General features: G+C 39.7%; 1 protein-coding gene across 18 annotated transcripts in view; it reads left to right on the top strand.

The window, feature by feature from the left end:
- The window catches only part of FBXO15 (F-box protein 15), a 184,581-nt gene that overhangs the window by 47,432 nt on the left and 119,415 nt on the right, over positions 1 to 17,734 (top strand). For 14 of the 18 annotated variants that reach the window (XM_054190736.1, XM_054190726.1, XM_054190718.1 and 11 more), the window contains 2 exons: positions 15,812 to 16,138; positions 16,221 to 16,292. In XM_054190736.1, coding sequence (XP_054046711.1) covers positions 15,812 to 15,913 — 102 coding nt within the window. In that variant the 3' untranslated portion in view covers positions 15,914 to 16,138; positions 16,221 to 16,292. The remainder of the gene's footprint in view (positions 1 to 15,811; positions 16,139 to 16,220; positions 16,293 to 17,734) is intronic. The other 4 variants (XM_054190727.1, XM_054190728.1, XM_054190731.1 and 1 more) reach the window with 1 other exon arrangement.

Raw genomic sequence — 17,734 nt, 5'->3', positions numbered from 1 at the left:
CAGAGTGGTTGTGAAATTGCAGTTCTTCAAGATACTCCAAACTAAACCGAGCAAGTGCCTGACCATCCTGATCTAGTGAGCATGGAGTTGGCTTGGATGATCTCCAGAGATTCTTTCCGACTGAAGTGATTGCATCATTGTGTTAGTTTGTATTAGCTGTTTTACTACTTGTTTGCATAATAACATGAGTTCTTTTGGAACTGCCTCCTATTGGCACTTCCCTTTTCTCGCTCAATTTAAGCTAATATTGCTTGCAAACTTTGCTGCACCACTTCTTGTACCTTTTCTTTTTTTCTTAGATTCTTGTAAATATATGCAACTGCAATGTGTTTTCTGGGGTATTAGAGTAGGCAGACAAATGGCTACTGTTCTGTCTTTTAACATTTCTTGATTATTTATTATTAGCTTTTTAAACCATGGGAAGTTCTTACTGGGGCTGTTTATTTTCTTTAAAAAGTCTTCTGAAGGGCCTTCGGTAATCTGAGTAGACTGTATCAGCTGGATCTTCTTTGTCAACCTGCTTCCCAATTCTTTCCTCAAATGTAGATATCTGAGGTGTGTAACTCCTCTTGACAAAAGCTATGCCAGTTCTTCTTTGGTGGGTCATGCTGATTCATATGTCCCCTAGTGCTGTTCTGAAGAACGGCGTATGTCATGTTTATTTGTCTGTAGTTCCTGAAACTCTCTTGGAAGACTCTTTAAAATTTGGAGCATAATTTCAATCTTCTTTTCTTCTGGTACAGAGGCAGTTTGACAAGGATTGAGAGTTTGAGGATTATACAGTACAATTATTACCTCTCAGGTGTCATTTATGTTGTTGGGTAGCAAAGGGTGGGTGGTACACTGTCAGTGAAACAAGGGACTTAGTGCTTGTATTCCCCTGCTTGCCTAGGGAAAGATAAGAAAACTTTCTGTTCTCGCGAACAAGTAGAAAATTTGGGGTTTTAATCTGATTAATTCATGGTATTGACTCAGTGACTCAGTGAAGCAACACAAAAACACCTCCTGAAATTTCAGGTAAACTTTTTGGGTGTTCACCCACTTCTGGACTATGCAAACTTCTGGTGTTTCTCAGCTACAGACTCAATTAAAACTTTGAATGTTAAAATGATTCCTCTTTCCCAATATCCCCTCCTTCCCTCAGCTCCTTCCCTAATTAAAACACTAGAATAGAAAAGAAGATTTTCACCCTTCCTAATTTGGTGTTCATTACTTCTTCTAATCTGTGGTTATAGCACATTTCAAAGTGTCTCCTATGTGGAGAGCTGCTTGTTCACGTGCTTGCTTTTAATCTTGGTTGTTAATATAACGTATTTGATCTTGTGTGAAGGATATTTTGTAGTTTATGGAAAAGCTGATGTGAAATCTCACAAATAATGCTTATGTGGGATTTAAAAAAAAAATTGTACTGAAACCAGGCTCTGCCATGCCATGATACTTGCAACTTTCCTGCTGAATTAGGTTCTGTAAACAACACGGTTCAGTCATGGCTGATACCATATAAGCTACAGTTGCTCCCTTCGGCATTACGAGGTAAGGTTAATCAACAAAGTGGGGCTGGGAAACACACTGTGATCCCTCAAGAAAATACTAAGCTTTACTCATAAAAAAATGGAAAGAACTTTGATTTTTTTAAATGGGAAAAATATCAGACCTAGGTTTTCTTACAGATTTTCTGTTTTATATGAAGTTTTGTTCAAAACAATATACTGCAGTTGCCATTTAAATATTTATTACTTTGCCATGCTTTCATTAAAAAGTACGAGAGATAAAAGCAAACTTTGGTTATTTTTTTTTTTCTCTGCAGTGATTGGAAGATCCGTGGTTTTAAAGATTAAGAAATGGCAAAACTTTCCAGATCTGTTTGAAAAACTTGATCAGTACAGTAATTCTGTGAAATGTCTGTATTCTGTTATTTTCTGTATCAGGTGAAGGCCTGTGTTACAAGAGTTTATTTGAAACTTCTAAAACTATTAGAAATATTCTACATGTCCAGCAATATGCTGGCTGCTTAGACATGCATATGTTTTTTCTTATGTGAACTCGACCAGTTGAGTTTCTGTTGGCTTGTCTTGCTTTTTTCAGAGTAAAGTGAATTAAAAGTAAAGGCATTCTGAGTGACAACTAATTTGATGCTGGAGATGTAGAGGTGATGGAAATGTACTATTCATATCCTTTGTTAATTTCAAAGTCTCAAAATGCAGATTTGTCACAAGCTCTTATGAGAGGTCAGTCATGCAATTTCTTGGGGAGATATTTTCAAAATTGTCAAAGCTGGATTTAAAAAATGAAAGCCAAAATAATAGCCTACAGGATGTGGGTTTTTTTAATGAACACTGTCCGTATTGATCTAGTAAGGTTTTTTGTGTAGGAATGTAGTATTATGCTTTTTATAAGTTAAAAGAACTTACAAAAATCCTGGCCTGCTGCAATGTCCCCTTACTGAACTGCAGAGAGAAGGGTAAACTTAGACTTATGAGCAAGACCAAGTTTTTTCATAGCACAAAGTATTTGTTTTGTGAATTTGTTATTAGTATTAGAAAGCAGGAAAGCCAGCAGTAAGGTGGAAGGCACCTACAGTGAAGCTGGTAATAGAGAGTTTAAAACATGAATGGAAAGAATATATATGAGAGATATATATATATGAAATTACAATTCCTGTCAAATCCTCACAGTTGGAAGTAATTTTTGAAAGAAGAAACAATTTTCTGCAGGATACATGTGGTTTTTTCTTTTAAAAGATTATTAAAACAAAAGGCAAGGCATTCACTTGAGAAAGTGTTTGCTTGGAAAGTAACTGCCGTGGCTCAGCATGTAGCCAAGGTTGCCTACTGGAGCTAAATATAAAATAATCAGTTAATGGACTTGCGTATCCTGAATCGTTACCTCCTGCAGCCCTCGTGAGGTACTCACTGCGATGGCAGCATTTCTGCTCGGTTTAGAGTCCTTTACCACTGTTCAAGTGCAAGAGAACCATGCGAGTGAAAGGCATGTGGAAGGAGACAGACAGATAGGTCTGAAGTTTGACAGTATGGTAGGACTTCTTCAGAGGTAGAAGAGGATTGCAGAAATGCCAGTTATAAAGCTGTAGGTGAGGCTCTGTCAGCTGCTCTCAGCAATAAAACCTGGCTTTGGAAGTGCAGAACTTGGCTGCAAAACTTTGCGTTGAATTTTAGTCTGAGTCTGACCTGCTCTAAGGAGCCCGTAAATACTTATTGTGCAGCCCATAAATACTTATCTTAGAGCCTGTAACACTTAAAACCCATAAATACTTATTTTCTGCTGGTTTCTGTCAGACCTGCATAAATGGAATTACTGCTTCTGGATTTTATTCCTTTCCTGATCAGTTTGGTTTTTTGTTTCTTTTTTTTCTATCAGCTTGCGTAAACTTGAACTAAAGAGTCTAGCGTGAATTTTGTATTTTTTAAATAGTTTACGGAAAAAATCCTTTATCCAGGATCTAGAATTTCTGATGTTATAATTAATGTCTTGTTCATGCATCACAATGCTGTATTATGCAGTACCTGTGTACCCTGTGCTAATGTAACTTGTTTATTCAGATTTTGCTATAATACCTATTAAATTGTGGTAGCAAACTCTTCAAGCTAGCTTACTGGTCTCTCTCTTAGTAAACTTGTGCCATGATATTTAAGGCACAAGTCAAATGTCTTAGAAGGTGGCAGCAAAAGGCAGAATTTCTATTCCTGCACGGTATTTATTCCAGAAAATAACATGATTTTTGGTAATAAGAAAATGAAAATAATTAGATGTGAATTTAAGGACATTAGGATGGTAGTCAAGGGAGAAATTGTTTGACTACGGTCCAAGTCTTTTTCAGCAGGCTGTCTTTGAGAAGTTTTTTTTCTTTTTTTTTCTTCCTCGACAGTGGCTAAAAGAAAACTTTGGGCAGAGCAGAAGGCTAGAGCAAGCCTGTAACGATTAATTGACAGAATATTCCCCCACCTGCTAACCATCTTCACTCTAGGACTTCTAAAGCTGACTTTGGTTTTTATTAATTTGATTGAGCATCCTATTGTCAGAGAAGTATCTGTGGAGGATCTACTGTCATTGCGCTTTCCGCTGCAGATTTCTCTGAGTCTGTTGCTGCAGTGCAACCTGGGAGTAATTGCTCAAGCAGCAGTTCCCACCACCTCTGCTTTCAGGGTTCTCTGAGGACAAAGACACCGAACTGATTTCCTCTGATACTTAAAGCCTCTCTTGTAACTCCTCTGATAGCAGTGCATACATGAATGGATGAAAAGAAAGAGATAACAATAAACATGCTCAAAAGCATCTTTCCAGTGAATGAACAGCGAAGCAATAAATTGTCGTACGGGCAGCACAGCAGATTATCCTGCTCCTGCTCTGTCGTCCTTTATTGTAGGAGATAATTCTGTGCATGTGCAAGTAGAGCACGGTTGAAATACTAGGTGTACCTTATGCATGCATTTTCAGGGAGAATGAACCCTGTGTTGAGATACGGAACTTAATTCTGTTTCTGGAAAAAAAAGAATTGCAAGAATGCTTTACTTTAAGAGGGTGAACAGGTACATGAATTTTTTTGGTACTAAAGTCCACCTTTTTTTCTAAGTAATACGTTCCATTAATATGTTCACTACTACAGTGGGTTGGTGTGTTTGTTTTTCTCTTTGTCCTGTGAGGATGCTTATAAACTTTTAAATGATAGTAGTAAACTAGCCATCTGATTTTACAACATATGCACACCCATGTCTAAGCACACAGGCTGTCTGTTAATGGTGCTACTCATTTTCTGAAGTTACACGCGTGCTCTTTCCCGGATGGTTGGATGGTAGCTTAAATCTTTCTGCTGAGTGGAACCAGGGAAGTGTTACGGCGTAAAGAGGGACATCCGCAATCTGGCATCTGTGCAGTGCCAAATGCGGGCCCTGTGTATCGTTAGGGTTAAACAACGAAATGGAAATCTTCCTTGCAAAAAGTACTTAGCATCTTTTGAAAGCAGTTGTAGATAACCTCACTTAAAAGTTAGCAGTAATTTACAAGTTTCCTATCTTCTCTGAGCATAGGATTTTCCGAGCCTTAAAAAACAAGCTGTGAGAGATGGAGGAAGGAAGCATGAGAAGTATAGGTACATTGTTTTAAAGACAGTGTTGTGTTTTTAAGCTTAATTAAACTCAGAATTTCATGTTGCCGTTCCGCTAGAAACAATATAAGAACAACTAACATATGTTCCAGTTTAATGGGGTTTCCTTTGAAAACTATTTTGTGTGAGTTCAAGACAACAGTGCATTTGTTAGTCAAGAAATAAATGAAGCCTCTTTCACTTGGGTTCATTGTACTGCAGATCACTGCCAATTGGTAGGGCAGATAAAAGGCACCAATGCGCTTTCCAACTGACAAGAAAAACCTCTAAATGAATTAAATTTTTAGACTAAGCTTTGTTGATTTTCTCATTATCAGTGGCATGCTAGGGCGCTGTGTTTATTTGTTTGAATTAACATGCAAATTTTACTTAAACTAGTTTGAGTTCAGGTAGTTCCAAGAACAACATTCATCGTAGTGCGTTCTGGCCAGTCTTTGTTTAGGTCCCTCTATAAAGAAAACAGCACATGCCCCTGTGTCCTGAAACCTCTAATTTGAGAGGAATTAATGGTTACCAGACCTTTTTTTGTTTAAAACAAATATAAAAACCCCTACCCCAAAGGCTACACAGCTGCTTTCTTGCTTACTGATTTGGGGGAAGAAATGGCAATTGAAGGGGTATTCAAATACTTCTTGAAACTTGCTGTTGTTCACAGAAATATTTCTTTGAGCTATTTTTTTCTCTTTAGAGCACAGTTGGTTTAAATGTTTCAAGTAAGTGTTTTAGTTCAGAAAGATGTGATATTTACCTCAATTGTTTCTTTCTCGGATCACCACTAACAGGATCACACAGCCCTGCTTTTTCCTTGCAATTTTACTGTGATTAAATATGAATTAAAAGGACTTACATTTTTTTTTTTCTACCTGGCTATGCTCTTCATTGGAACTTGAATTGCTAGCTTGCACCTACTTTTTTCCTTGCCTTCTCAAGAAAAATATTTGGTAGTCCTAAAAACTGAATTAACTAATTAGTCCTAGAAACTAATTAATGAAACAGACATTGGTGGCGGTGGCAGTCGTATATTTCTCCACAATGACCCACCTCTACCTTGGCCTTACCGCTGTTTGGAGAAGGTAGTTGTCTCTTTGGCCTTCCCATTCATGGCTTCTTTAGCAAGTTTGCCAGCTGATTTGCCAGTTATTTCCAAGTTTGATGATGATTTTTGTGATGTTAGCACTTGTACATAAGGATTTAATTGTAGTGACTTCAGCAATCTTGTTTCAAACAGGTTTCTGAGCTCTCCTGCTACCTCATACAGATGTTTGGAAACCTATCACATGGACTCAATTTAAACTCTCCATTTATATATCCCCCAAGGCTTGAAAGAAAACAACAAGGATACCTCTCAAAGGAATCAAACGCAGAACCAGCATACCATGCGTGATTGCATTACTGTTTCTAGAACAGCCAGGCACTGCAAACAGCTTTTTCCACTGAGCACAATGTTGGCTGAAACACTGTTTAGGGAACAGGTTAGGGAACTGAACAGGCAATTTGCAATCAATGGAGAAAAAGTAGGATACTAAGCTTCAGTGAGCACTCAGATGATTATGGATCAATTGTGCAGAGAGTTTGAGGAAACTTAAAACAGCTTTTAGGACGCTGGCTGTTTACACAGAGTTTAATGCAGTGGATAAGCTATTGACAACTTTTGCAGATTGTGTTGGGCCTTGTAGCCATCCAAGTCTTCGTTGCCTTACTGCAAGGATCAACACAAAGGTGTTTCCGTCTTCTGTAGCACTAATCTTAAAAGGGGCAGAGTGTGTGTGTAATGAAGGGAGCGGGTCTGCTGCTGCCCTCACGCCGGACGGGGCAAGCCTTAACTGGTAACGCAAGTCTGTCGCAACTGGATGTAGCTAAAGCAGCACTGACAATATTTGTCCTTTGAGCTACCCAGTAGATTCTGGTTCTCTGAGAGATGGGTAAGGAAGGTAAGCAGTATTACTGTTGTAACTGGTTTTGGTTTTTTCATCAGCCTTGGATTTAAGACAGCAATGTATTAGAAATACCTGATCTGTTGCAGTAGGGCTTAATTTACAGTTTATAATTTAATTTGCGCATGATTATAAACTGACTTAAATCGGGAGCTTATTTCTTCACAAAATCTATGAGAAACAACAACCCCTTCCTGGAACCTTATGGAGGATTAATTTCCTAAATTGCATAATATTACTGATCCTTTTCAGTGAAGGTCCTCTAATACCAATAATGATACTGGGTTTCTTGTGAGAATATGCATCATGGTACAGACTGAAGGGGTTTTGGTTGGTTGATTTTTAAGCAGCTGTTGTGTTATTGTCGGTTGCTTTTCCTAGTAGTCTTGTGCTATGAGAACTTTGTTTGAATATGTAATACTTGTGGGGTTTTTTATGTCAAGTAGCAGGATTTTTTTTGATCAAAATGGTAACATGCCAGAATACATCCATACTTCTGTTTGCAGGTTTTATGGCCTATCATAAACCCACAACTCTGTGCTGTTGAAAATGACAGTGCACATAATTGGCAATTAAAACCCTTTGAAAAAGGAGAGATAAAACATCCCCCAAATACTCTTTGTATTAAAAGCCTTTCTTATATGAAACAAAGCATTTTTCATTGCCTTTTTAATATGCGTAGACTCAGTCTAGAATTTGGGCTTTTTCTGCTCGGTTGGACTATAAAGGTCTATGTTTGTATCCTCAGTAACAGCATATAGCTTCGTGTGGGTGATCGCAGTAACGATGGTCAGGGAAGATTGTTTCTGAAGACTAATTTAGTCCTGCTGTGGATATTGTACCTTATGATACACAAATGACTGATATGTTCACCTGCTGTTCTTCCTGTCAGAGTGTCCCCACAGCCCAGCCAATTTTTCCTTCCATTAAAAAGTTCCAGCTTGCATGCCTGACCTTTACCGTTATATGGTAAAACTACATGGGTGAGCCTAGAGAATAGTGAAATACAATAACTGTGGGAGACCCTTATTCAGTACCTCGGGATTTAAGCTGATTTCAACTGTCAGTTTTGGTTTTTTTTTCCCCCCCTGTCAAATTCTCATTGTCCCTGTTCATTTGAGGCTGTTAAATTTGCAAATGTTCTTCAGGCATGTTTGTAACATCTAAGAGCGAGCATCTGAAGAACTGCTTCTGCCTAGATTACAATGGCTAGTGATTTGGGCAAAATACATTTGTGCATACACACACACACACGCACATGTAAATGTATAGTAGTTGATGCTTTTCAGTGAACATTTAATCTTATCTGACTGGAATATAGTGTGAAATATTTTAAGTTCATGGAAATTCATGAATAGGACTCTTTACGTGAGCAAATAGCCCGTGGGATTCACTCTGTATTAAGATACAGTACTCGCTTCTCCACTACCTTGCACCATTCATTGCTGTTTTATGCTTGCGTAGGATGGGTATCGAATGGTATCAGTGCAAAACAGTATGGGCAATGGCAGAAGAATGGATGAAAGCAATATTCAAGACAAGCGTGCCCCTAATTGTTTCTTGCAATAGTGTCATGCTCATAAATAAATGCAATAAATCTATGCCCTCTGCTAAACAAAACAGAGGGATTAATTTATTTCTTGGGATGTAGACATGATGAATCACATCTTGAAGCTTCTGATGCTGCAACAAGCTGGTGATTTATAGTTTGTCACCTATAATTAAGAGTTCCAAGTAGAGGTATTTATTACTCTTACGTAGCACCATGGCAGTAAAGCAACACCTATACACAGGGGTTGCACAAGTATATGCCTGAGATTCTCATTTGGCACAAATGAGCTGAAAATCTAGCTCATAAGTCTGACTCTTTTTTTGCCTTCAGATTGAGCTTGTTTTCTTGACTGTAGCATGCCAAGATCAAATTAGCATCCTTATCTTTCCTTGTTCTCAAAGTTAGACACAAACCCACGTTTTTCTTTTGGTTTTCGTTTTTTTCCCCATATTGAAGGGGTTGCAAAAACTTTCTTTTCTAGTAAATATGGGAAAATGCTTTAAGAATTCAGGTTTCTGTAAGATCAAGTTTTCTGAACTCTTATCTGTAGTCCGTATCTTCAGATATGTGTGTGATTTTTTTATTTGGAGTGACTTTCCACAAGTACACAGGTGAAACAGGTAAAGTTGATTTATATTGGCACACTGCTCCCTGCAACTACAGATCCAAACTTGAGTGTATGAATTTAAAAATCAAAATAGTTTATTGTTTTTCTTTGTCTGGCATCTTTTTTTAAAATACATTAACTCTTGCAGTCTTTTTTTTTTTTTTAACCAAATGTCAGCCTTCTTAAATCCTGTGTGATTAATCATAATAATCTTCTAAAAATTTTTAGTAGTTAGGAAAATGACACTCATCTTTGTTGATCCTTCAATTAAAATCCTTCAGGTACCTCACTAAACAGTTCATACGTTTTCACGTTCTTGATTTTCTTTGTTCTTGGTCTTCTATTCTTTTGTTTCTTAAGGTCACACGAAAGACCAATTTGAGTTAAAATGGAAAACAGTGGGATCACGAAGGAAAAAAGGTGCAAGAAAAATGCTATGTAATGGAAGTGGAAGTGTTTTAAATGAGTGATGGATGTTTGATGGGAGTGAAATTTATTTCCAGATTAGTAGGATAGCACACTGTTACTTTGATTTAATTATGTATTCACGGCTTGCTACTATTCTTTATTCAGAGTAAATATTTAAGAACCCACTGTTTCATAATGTTAACATTTGCCTTTGCATCCAGCATAAAATTAAATGCTTTTCATGCCTAATAAAATGGATTGATATTTTCCTTTGATTACATAATTGTTTGTCAGTGGAATCAGGTGTAGGTATGAATCTATGACTAAGTAAAAATCTAATGTGATTTCTGAAATACCAAATTTTCACTTTCTAGGAAGAATTAGTTATTAGTCTCTCATTTATTGAGTGGTAAATGGATTTGTTGGGACTGTATGTGACATTCATCCATGATTATTCGGATTGGTTCCTACTCTGAGAAACTGCTAGCTTGTTTTCTGGTCTTGGAGAGCAGCCAGAACTGAGGATTTAAGAACAGAATTAAATAATAATTTTAATTTATGGGAGACTTGTTACATTCTGACTACCTTTTTACACTTTTCAAAATGTCATTGTCATAACAAATAGTTGAGACTTCACCCTGAGACTTTGTAAAGGTTTTCTGTGGCCATCAGTAACTAATATTACCGCACAGCACAGGAGAGATCAGTTATGACATCTTGTTGGAGAGGTAAAAGTCAATACTTTTTTTTTCCCCTCTCTTTAAAGGGAGACGTAGGGTAGGTAGAGCTCATGCAGACCATGAGATAGAAAAGCTCAGTATTAATTCTGCTGTTTTAAGTAAGGCAGTAGTGTAAACAAAATGGCAAAAAACAGCTTGCAAACACTGAGCATGCTCTTCCTCTCTATACAGTGCAAAGAGGGTAGTCTCTTTACCTATTTTTTTTGTGTGTGTGTGTGTCTGTCTCCTTCCCCCTTCATGTGCCTCTGGGTTAGGATTTTAAATGATAACAACATGTAAGTACAGAATCACAGAATGGTAGAGGTTAGAAAGCCCTTCTGGAGGTCCTCTGGTCCAACTCCCCATGCTCAAGTAAGGCCACCTAGAACCAGTTGCCCAGGACCATGTCCAGATGGTTTTTGAATATCTTCAAGGACGGAGACCCCACAACTTCTCTGGGCAACCTGTGCCAGTGCTTGGTCACTGTCACAGCAGAGCAGTACTTCTTCATCTTCAGATGGAGCCACCTGTGTTTCGGCTTATGCCCACTGCCACTTGCCGTGTCACTGGGCACCACTGGTATGGAGCCTGGCTCCATCCTCGTTGCATCCCCCCTTCAGGTATTTGTGCACATTGATGACATCCCCGCAAGCCTTCTCCAGACGGAACAGTCCCAGCTCTCAGCCTCTCCCTCCTAGGAGAGATGGTCCCGTCCCTTCATCATCTCTGTGGCCCTTTTCTGGACTCTCTCCAGTATGTCCATATCTCTCTTGTACTGGGGAGCCCAGAAATGGACCCAGCACTCAAGGTGTGGCCTCACCAGTGCTGAGTAGAGGGCAAGGATCACCTCTCTTCATCTGCTAGCAGGACTCTTCAAAGGCCTCTTAATGTTCTTCTTCCTTAGTACAGAAGAGCCCCATCTCTCATAGTCTCTCACCTTAAGCCAAGTATAGCAAACATCTGTAATTCACACATAATTTTGATTAGTTCAGCTCCTGCTTTGAGGACATCTAGGTTCTGGTTTCATATCAAAGCTCGATATAAGCTCAGTTGTACCTTGGTGTTCTTGAGCAGGAAAACTCAAGGATAAATTAAAGCACACAAGTCTCTGTGATCGCAATTACTGGCCTCCAGCCGGGCTCTCCAGCTTCCAGGGGAATACAGAGGGCACCTCAGAGAGCGCTTCTACTTTCCATCATGGAGAGACTCTCCAAAAAGGTTTATCAACCAAAGGATTTACCTGGAAAATAAACTCCTTTGGAGTAAAGCTGCAGCTTGTTTTTGTTTGCACTGAGAACTCCAAAATGCTAACAGTTTTTCTGTTATGAGTGCTGCCCAATACTGATATTTCGAATGGTCTTTGGTAGGGCTTGTGAAAGGTGCAGGAGCGAGAATAAGCAAAATGTCTACAAGTGAGCTGAGCAAAATCAGGGAGCAGAGAACACTGAGTTTGTTATGAGAGAAATTCAATTCGGAGTTGCTTTATAACTCTCAGTAGAGCACTTCTGTGCAGAGAAGTGCTTATTCAAGTTCAATTTGAAGTATTTTGCAGGAGGCTGTTTGTAAAAAGCCTTTTGGTAGCTAACAGTCATTATATTAGCATTGATATATAATAACAGTGTGTCTAAAATACGTATATGAGAGTGTGACTGTTAGATTCAATATATGAGAAAAGCTTTTCAATAGGATTTGGGACAGAACCAAGTGTCAGCATTTTGCAGTGATTAAAAGTGCACTTATATATTTGCCATCTCTTGGGGGCTGTTACAACTCTCACAACAGCACTTACCATCACCACTGGGAGTCAAAAATTTCACTGCCGAAGAAGTCTGGTTTTTTGCTTGATACTCTTGAATAATTTTATGTACTAATTACTCTTAATGGGTACAACAAGTGCAACTGTTGTATGCCTGTGCCCTGCTCATGTCTCTCTGCTCATGGTGATGTTCTGAGCCTCCTGCAAGTTGTTTGGGCTTTTCCTTTTTATTAGTTATTATTAGACTGAAAAGCTATAAAATGATAGGGCTTATGTTATGACTTGGTGCAGAATACAAACTGAATAGTGACGGTTTTTTGAAAAGACAACTGTATAAAGGGATAGGACCTTCCTAATTGATTTGTTAGTCGTCCTATAACCAAAATGGCATTTGGGGATTGCTGTGTTGGATCAGGATGGGCCCCATCTGTTCTAAAGTCTGTTTCTATCAGGGGGACGTATATTGGTCATTCTCGGAGGAAGAATCTGTGTTAGGGAAACTGTGGAAATCTTTAATTAAGGATTGGCCAGACTCTGCTGAAGGTGGTGCAGGTCTGCTCAGTGGCTGCCATTGGACAGTGCTGCTCTTCAGGGCAGGGTCTCTGCTTCAGCAGCTCCCCTGGTACAGCATGGGCCTTCAGCAGAGCCTTGGAGGTTGGGCTGGGGCTGGGGCAGGGGAGGGTGATGTCGTGGCCGGCCTGCAGTAAGAGGGGAGCAATCTGTGTAGCACCAGGAAAGGTGGAAAATAGATTGACGTGTCTATGTAAAGACCCAGCTAGAGCTGGTGTTGTAGACAGACAACTGGCTTTTACAGCTACAGTACCCTCTTTGAAGAATAAGAATTGCCAAGGAGAGGTGGATCTACCTGACCAAATGGAGTGAGAGCGTCTTTGCCGACAGGCTGGCCAGCCTGGTGAGGAGAGCTTAAATAAGGAACAGCATGGGAAGTAAGGATACCGTAGATAAGGATTCAGAGTGACAGGTACAAGAGAAACCTCAGGAAAGATAAAACAGGGCAAAAGACACTTGTAGAATGTATGTACATGAATGCATGCAGCTCGGGAGACAAACAGGAGGAAGAACAACTCTGCTTGTGGTCACAAAACCTACAGGCATGCTGCATTAACTGCAGAACACGGGGAGTGATTATCCCCCTTTACTTGTCACTCGTTAGGCAGTATCTAGACTGCTGCATGCAGCTTTGGACAACCCCTGTCCCCAGTGCAAGACAGACGTTCATAAACTGGAGCGCATTCAGCAGAGGCCCCAGGATGGTCAAGGTGGGAACCCTTGCCCTTTGGGGAGAGGCTGAGGGACCAGGTCTGGTTCAGCCTGGAGCAGGGACAGCTTCAGGGCCACCTAGCAGTAGCCCTGCATGCTTGTGGGGAGGTTATCAAGGAGAACGGCCAGCCACGCATGGGCAGGAGGTGAAAGGCAACTTGCAAAAGTTGAAATAAGAGGTTCAGACTGCGCGTGAGGAACAAATTTTTCCCTATGAGGACTTCCCAGCAGTGGGGCAGGCTGCCCTCGCTTTGGTACATTTTACTCAGCAAAAATTGGAGTGGCAGCAGTTTATCACATTTCTACCTTGGCAATCTAAGGAGAGACAGGCATGATTGAAATGTACCTAGCTGATCCTATCTTCGCGTGTGTGTCAAACGTGCAGTGTCGTCTCGTGGGCTTTGCTTGCTGTTACTTTTTTATTCATATATGGAATTGCCAGGGAACGTAATGCTGGTCTTTCTAAGGCCACATCATTTCCGTTCACAAATCCAGAGGATGTGCTGGCCTCGGTTAATACCTTAGAAGTGTTCCAGTTTTCTGTTTTAGAAGGAGAACTATAGACATGCTGGTGTAGAAATCCATGGAAACTGGTTCAGCATAGGGTTCCCTGCAATTATAATTTGGTTACTAAAGCTGTTCTTTCTTGTTTGTTAACTGTAACTGTGGAATATAGGAACTCATTTGGCTTAAATAATAGCTGAATCTGCATATGCAGAGATTTTTACCTTTCAAAATAAAATAGTGACACCTATATTCCTGTTCTGGAACAGTGCCTTGATCACTCACTTCTCACACTTAGCACGTTGTAAACTATTTACACAATTCCATTTTAATATTAGAAATGTGACAGTTCTAACTAAACCAAAACTTCAATACAGACAGACTCTGTCAGTTTGTAGGCCTCTGCCTAAAGCTCTAATTTAAGAGCTTGCGATGTTTCAGCTCAATTTGTAGAAGCTCCGTAGGGCATTCAAAACAAGAGATTACAGGATGGACATCACAGACTGTAACCATATCCAGACCTTCCATAGTGCTTTTTGGTTCAAGTATAAATTCAAATTCCTTTCCTCCTTTCAGAGGAATAGTGAATTCACCTGGGATATTTTGGGTTACACCAGTCAGTGAGCCAGGGGATGCAATCAATGTTCATCTGTCTCCTTTTTCAGAACGTTTGTGTAAAAGAATGCTGATTCAATTCATGTCCAAAAGATGGTACATTGTTTTGCTGGTGGATAATTTTCTATATATTCCAATGTATTTCTCTGCAGTACAACGTCGGTTGTTGCAGACCTATGCCTTGAAGTCCACACTAGTTTGAATCAGCTTTGGGATGTGGTGTTGGGCTGCATTACTTTTCCTTGATCACTTGCAGAGATTTAGTTGCTAATTGCTGCTTGATTACAGAATTTGGGTATTTGATATTGTGGAAAAATCTGAAGCAGGCTTACGAAATATTTCAGCCCTCTTTTTATATAGCTTGCGCTTGACTGATTTATCGGAATAATTTGTTGTGTATTTTTCCACTCCTTGTGGCTGTCTTTAAGTCACATCTTATACGTGGTAACTGTTTGCTGTACTCTGTCTAGAGTTACCTGTAGGTGAGTATTGTTTTTAAAGGGATTCACATGGGGGTTCACGCATAATTTCTTTTATAAATCTATTTTGGGTTTAGACTGGCTTTATGTTTTTATTTTCGATACAAAAGCTGCCTATCCATGCATGGGCAGTTTGCATACATATACTGTTCTTAGTTTAGGGAAAAGGGCCCAAGGGACCAGATTGTGATACTCGTCTTTTTACTGTGCTGGAACATAGGAAATGTCACACGCAGTAAGGTCACTGATTTACCTGTGAGATGGTCTCTTCATTAAGCTACAACACATGGATAAGGAATTAAAAACTGGAGCGCAGAGGAAGCTGAAGAGCTCCAGTCAACACAGCAGGGCAAAAGGCTGAAGAGCTGTTTTGGACCTCTTTCTTCCACCCTGCACAGACGCCCCTGGAGATGAAAGAGTTTTGTCAGATCTTCAATAATTCTGGCTTCAACATTTCAGGCTTATATCTAGTAAATGTAAGATAAAGGCTTTGAAGGACAAAAAGAGATGATGTTGTAATGAGAATGCTAGAAGATTCAATGAAAAGTAAACCCAACCTTTGTGTGATCAAAGTGCTTTAAAAACTTTATTCCCCAAAAAGAATTTGAAACTATATGAGCATATTTTGGCTTCATGTGTTTAAACGTGTGTACTATTCTTATTTGAACATGCAATCACCTAATAGTGTTATGCATAATAGATTATCTTTTTTTAATAACTAAAGATTGATGCAAATGTAGTTGCAATGTTTGAATCAATATCTAAAATAAGTATTTTGTAGGAGTTTGCCATCTCATTTTAATTGTTCAGCTATCTTGATGTTTTATTTTATAGGCTGAAGATGTTTTTAGTCTGAACATAAACATGGGTATGTACCTTGCTGAATTGGGTGGGCGTATGAGTGTCTTCACTTTGTTAGAACTGCTGACAGGTTAAGCGTGTTCTTGAATAACTTCTGCAGTTGTGGCAAAATGTGAACCAACTTTTGGTCCTTCATCAGTGTTTTGTTTTGTTTTGGTTTTTTTTACCTGCACAGCTGGAAAAAGCAAAGATGATCTTCAGTTTCTAAGATGATAGCAGTTTGCCTGATAAAGAAAGTGAGGAAAATGAAATCTGTCACACTGGGGCATATAAAGACCACTAGATAACCAGCTTTGGATGGTAAGATGCAATATTATTTATGTGGGAATAGCCTGATGGCTTTGCCATAGCTCACCAAACAACCGAACGCTTTGCTTTCCAGACTTGCAGGTGGAGCTCTGGGAGCCTGAGCACCACGCAGACCTCGTCTGCTCCCAAACTCTGTCCTGACAAGGTAAATCTAATGCCGTATTTTAAATCACCTGGCATGTTTATGTATGAGTAAGAATAACTGAGTTAGTTGTATTGATTTGTGACTGAGTCATTTAGCTATTGATTTAATACGTTATTGGCAAGTAACACACCTTGCGTTGCAGAATTATATGCCTGTTAGTCAGCTCTGTTTGTCACTACTGACTGATTCGGTTTTTCCTTTCTAATGGAAACTAAATCCCTAGCTGGCAAAGACTGATGAAAAATTATTTCTATTGCTACCTCTAAGTTTCTGTTAACTCTGATGTGACATTTACCATTGGCTGGTTCTCGCCATGCAGCCGGACGCCAGGGAGCAGTGCAGTTGGTGTCACAAGTTTCACTTGGCCAGTGAAGTTTAGAATAGTTTAGAAACTTCAGAACTTCCTTCTGAGCGAAAGGTCGTACTTCTGACCAGCTGTGTGCTGCACAGCTGCTTTGTCCACCTGGCCCTCATCTGGCGAAGCGTGATGCTTTTGGATATGCCAGGAGATGGAGTATGTGCCTTAGGGCTGCCCGCGGCTTTTCTGTCTCTGGGTAGATGCTTCAGGGACACAGCTCTACTCTACAGCTGGGCTGGAGCGTGCGGCAACTTTTTTTCTGACCTATGCAGTAGCATAATAAAATTCATGCAAAAGACAGAGTGCATGTACTATCTTAAACTAGCACTGTGCTATATTTGCCCGGCTGCTCCCAAAGGACTTGTCCTGTACTTTGTTTCTAAGCAGGGAGCTAAAGGGGCAGCCCCCCGCTGAGCCCGTGTGAGCGGCACGGAGGAAGAGGGTTCAGAGAACTGTGATCCCAGACACAGGCCAGGGATGAAACTTTCCCTTAGTGCTTTTCCATGTCACTTAAGTAGGACCAGAAACTTCAGATAAATGAACTTTTTTTTTTTTTTAAGGCTGGTACGTTTTTCATCTTTTGCAATAATTTGGCTGCTATAAAAATAGTTCCCTGTTCTGTACTATCATGTTCAAAGGCTGACTCAGAGAAGCTGTGAGATACCACACTTCTTCTGGCTCCTGTACCACTGCTTTTCTGAAAGTTCTCTGTATGCTGAAAAAAGTTTAATTGGAGGGAGGGACTTGCCCTCAGTCAGTGTGTTTGACTTTCCCGAAGGCTGTTAAGCAGCTAATACCGCATTGAGAGACCGGGGAACAAATCATGGTACGTTACTGCGGGCACGTTGCTCTTCTTTTGAATATAGGAAGGCTGCTGCATCACCGAAGTACTAAAGTCTTTTAAATAAGATGATGTATTACGGGTGCGATACTAAGCCTGTCCTCGTTTCAGTCCCAATGATTCTGTATTGAGTTACAATTTTAGCAATTGCCCTTACATGTTTCAAATTACCAGAAAATGGGCACATAATAGGGAATTTAAAGAGATTATTAGGCAAGTTATCTATTTTTAAGGAAGCAAGAT

The sequence above is a fragment of the Rissa tridactyla genome, chromosome 2, assembly GCF_028500815.1.
Source record: "Rissa tridactyla isolate bRisTri1 chromosome 2, bRisTri1.patW.cur.20221130, whole genome shotgun sequence".
In the NCBI taxonomy this organism is placed as follows: Eukaryota; Metazoa; Chordata; class Aves; order Charadriiformes; family Laridae; genus Rissa; species Rissa tridactyla.
The sequence above is the reverse complement of the archived record's forward strand: the minus strand, read 5'-3'. Positions and strand labels throughout refer to the sequence as shown.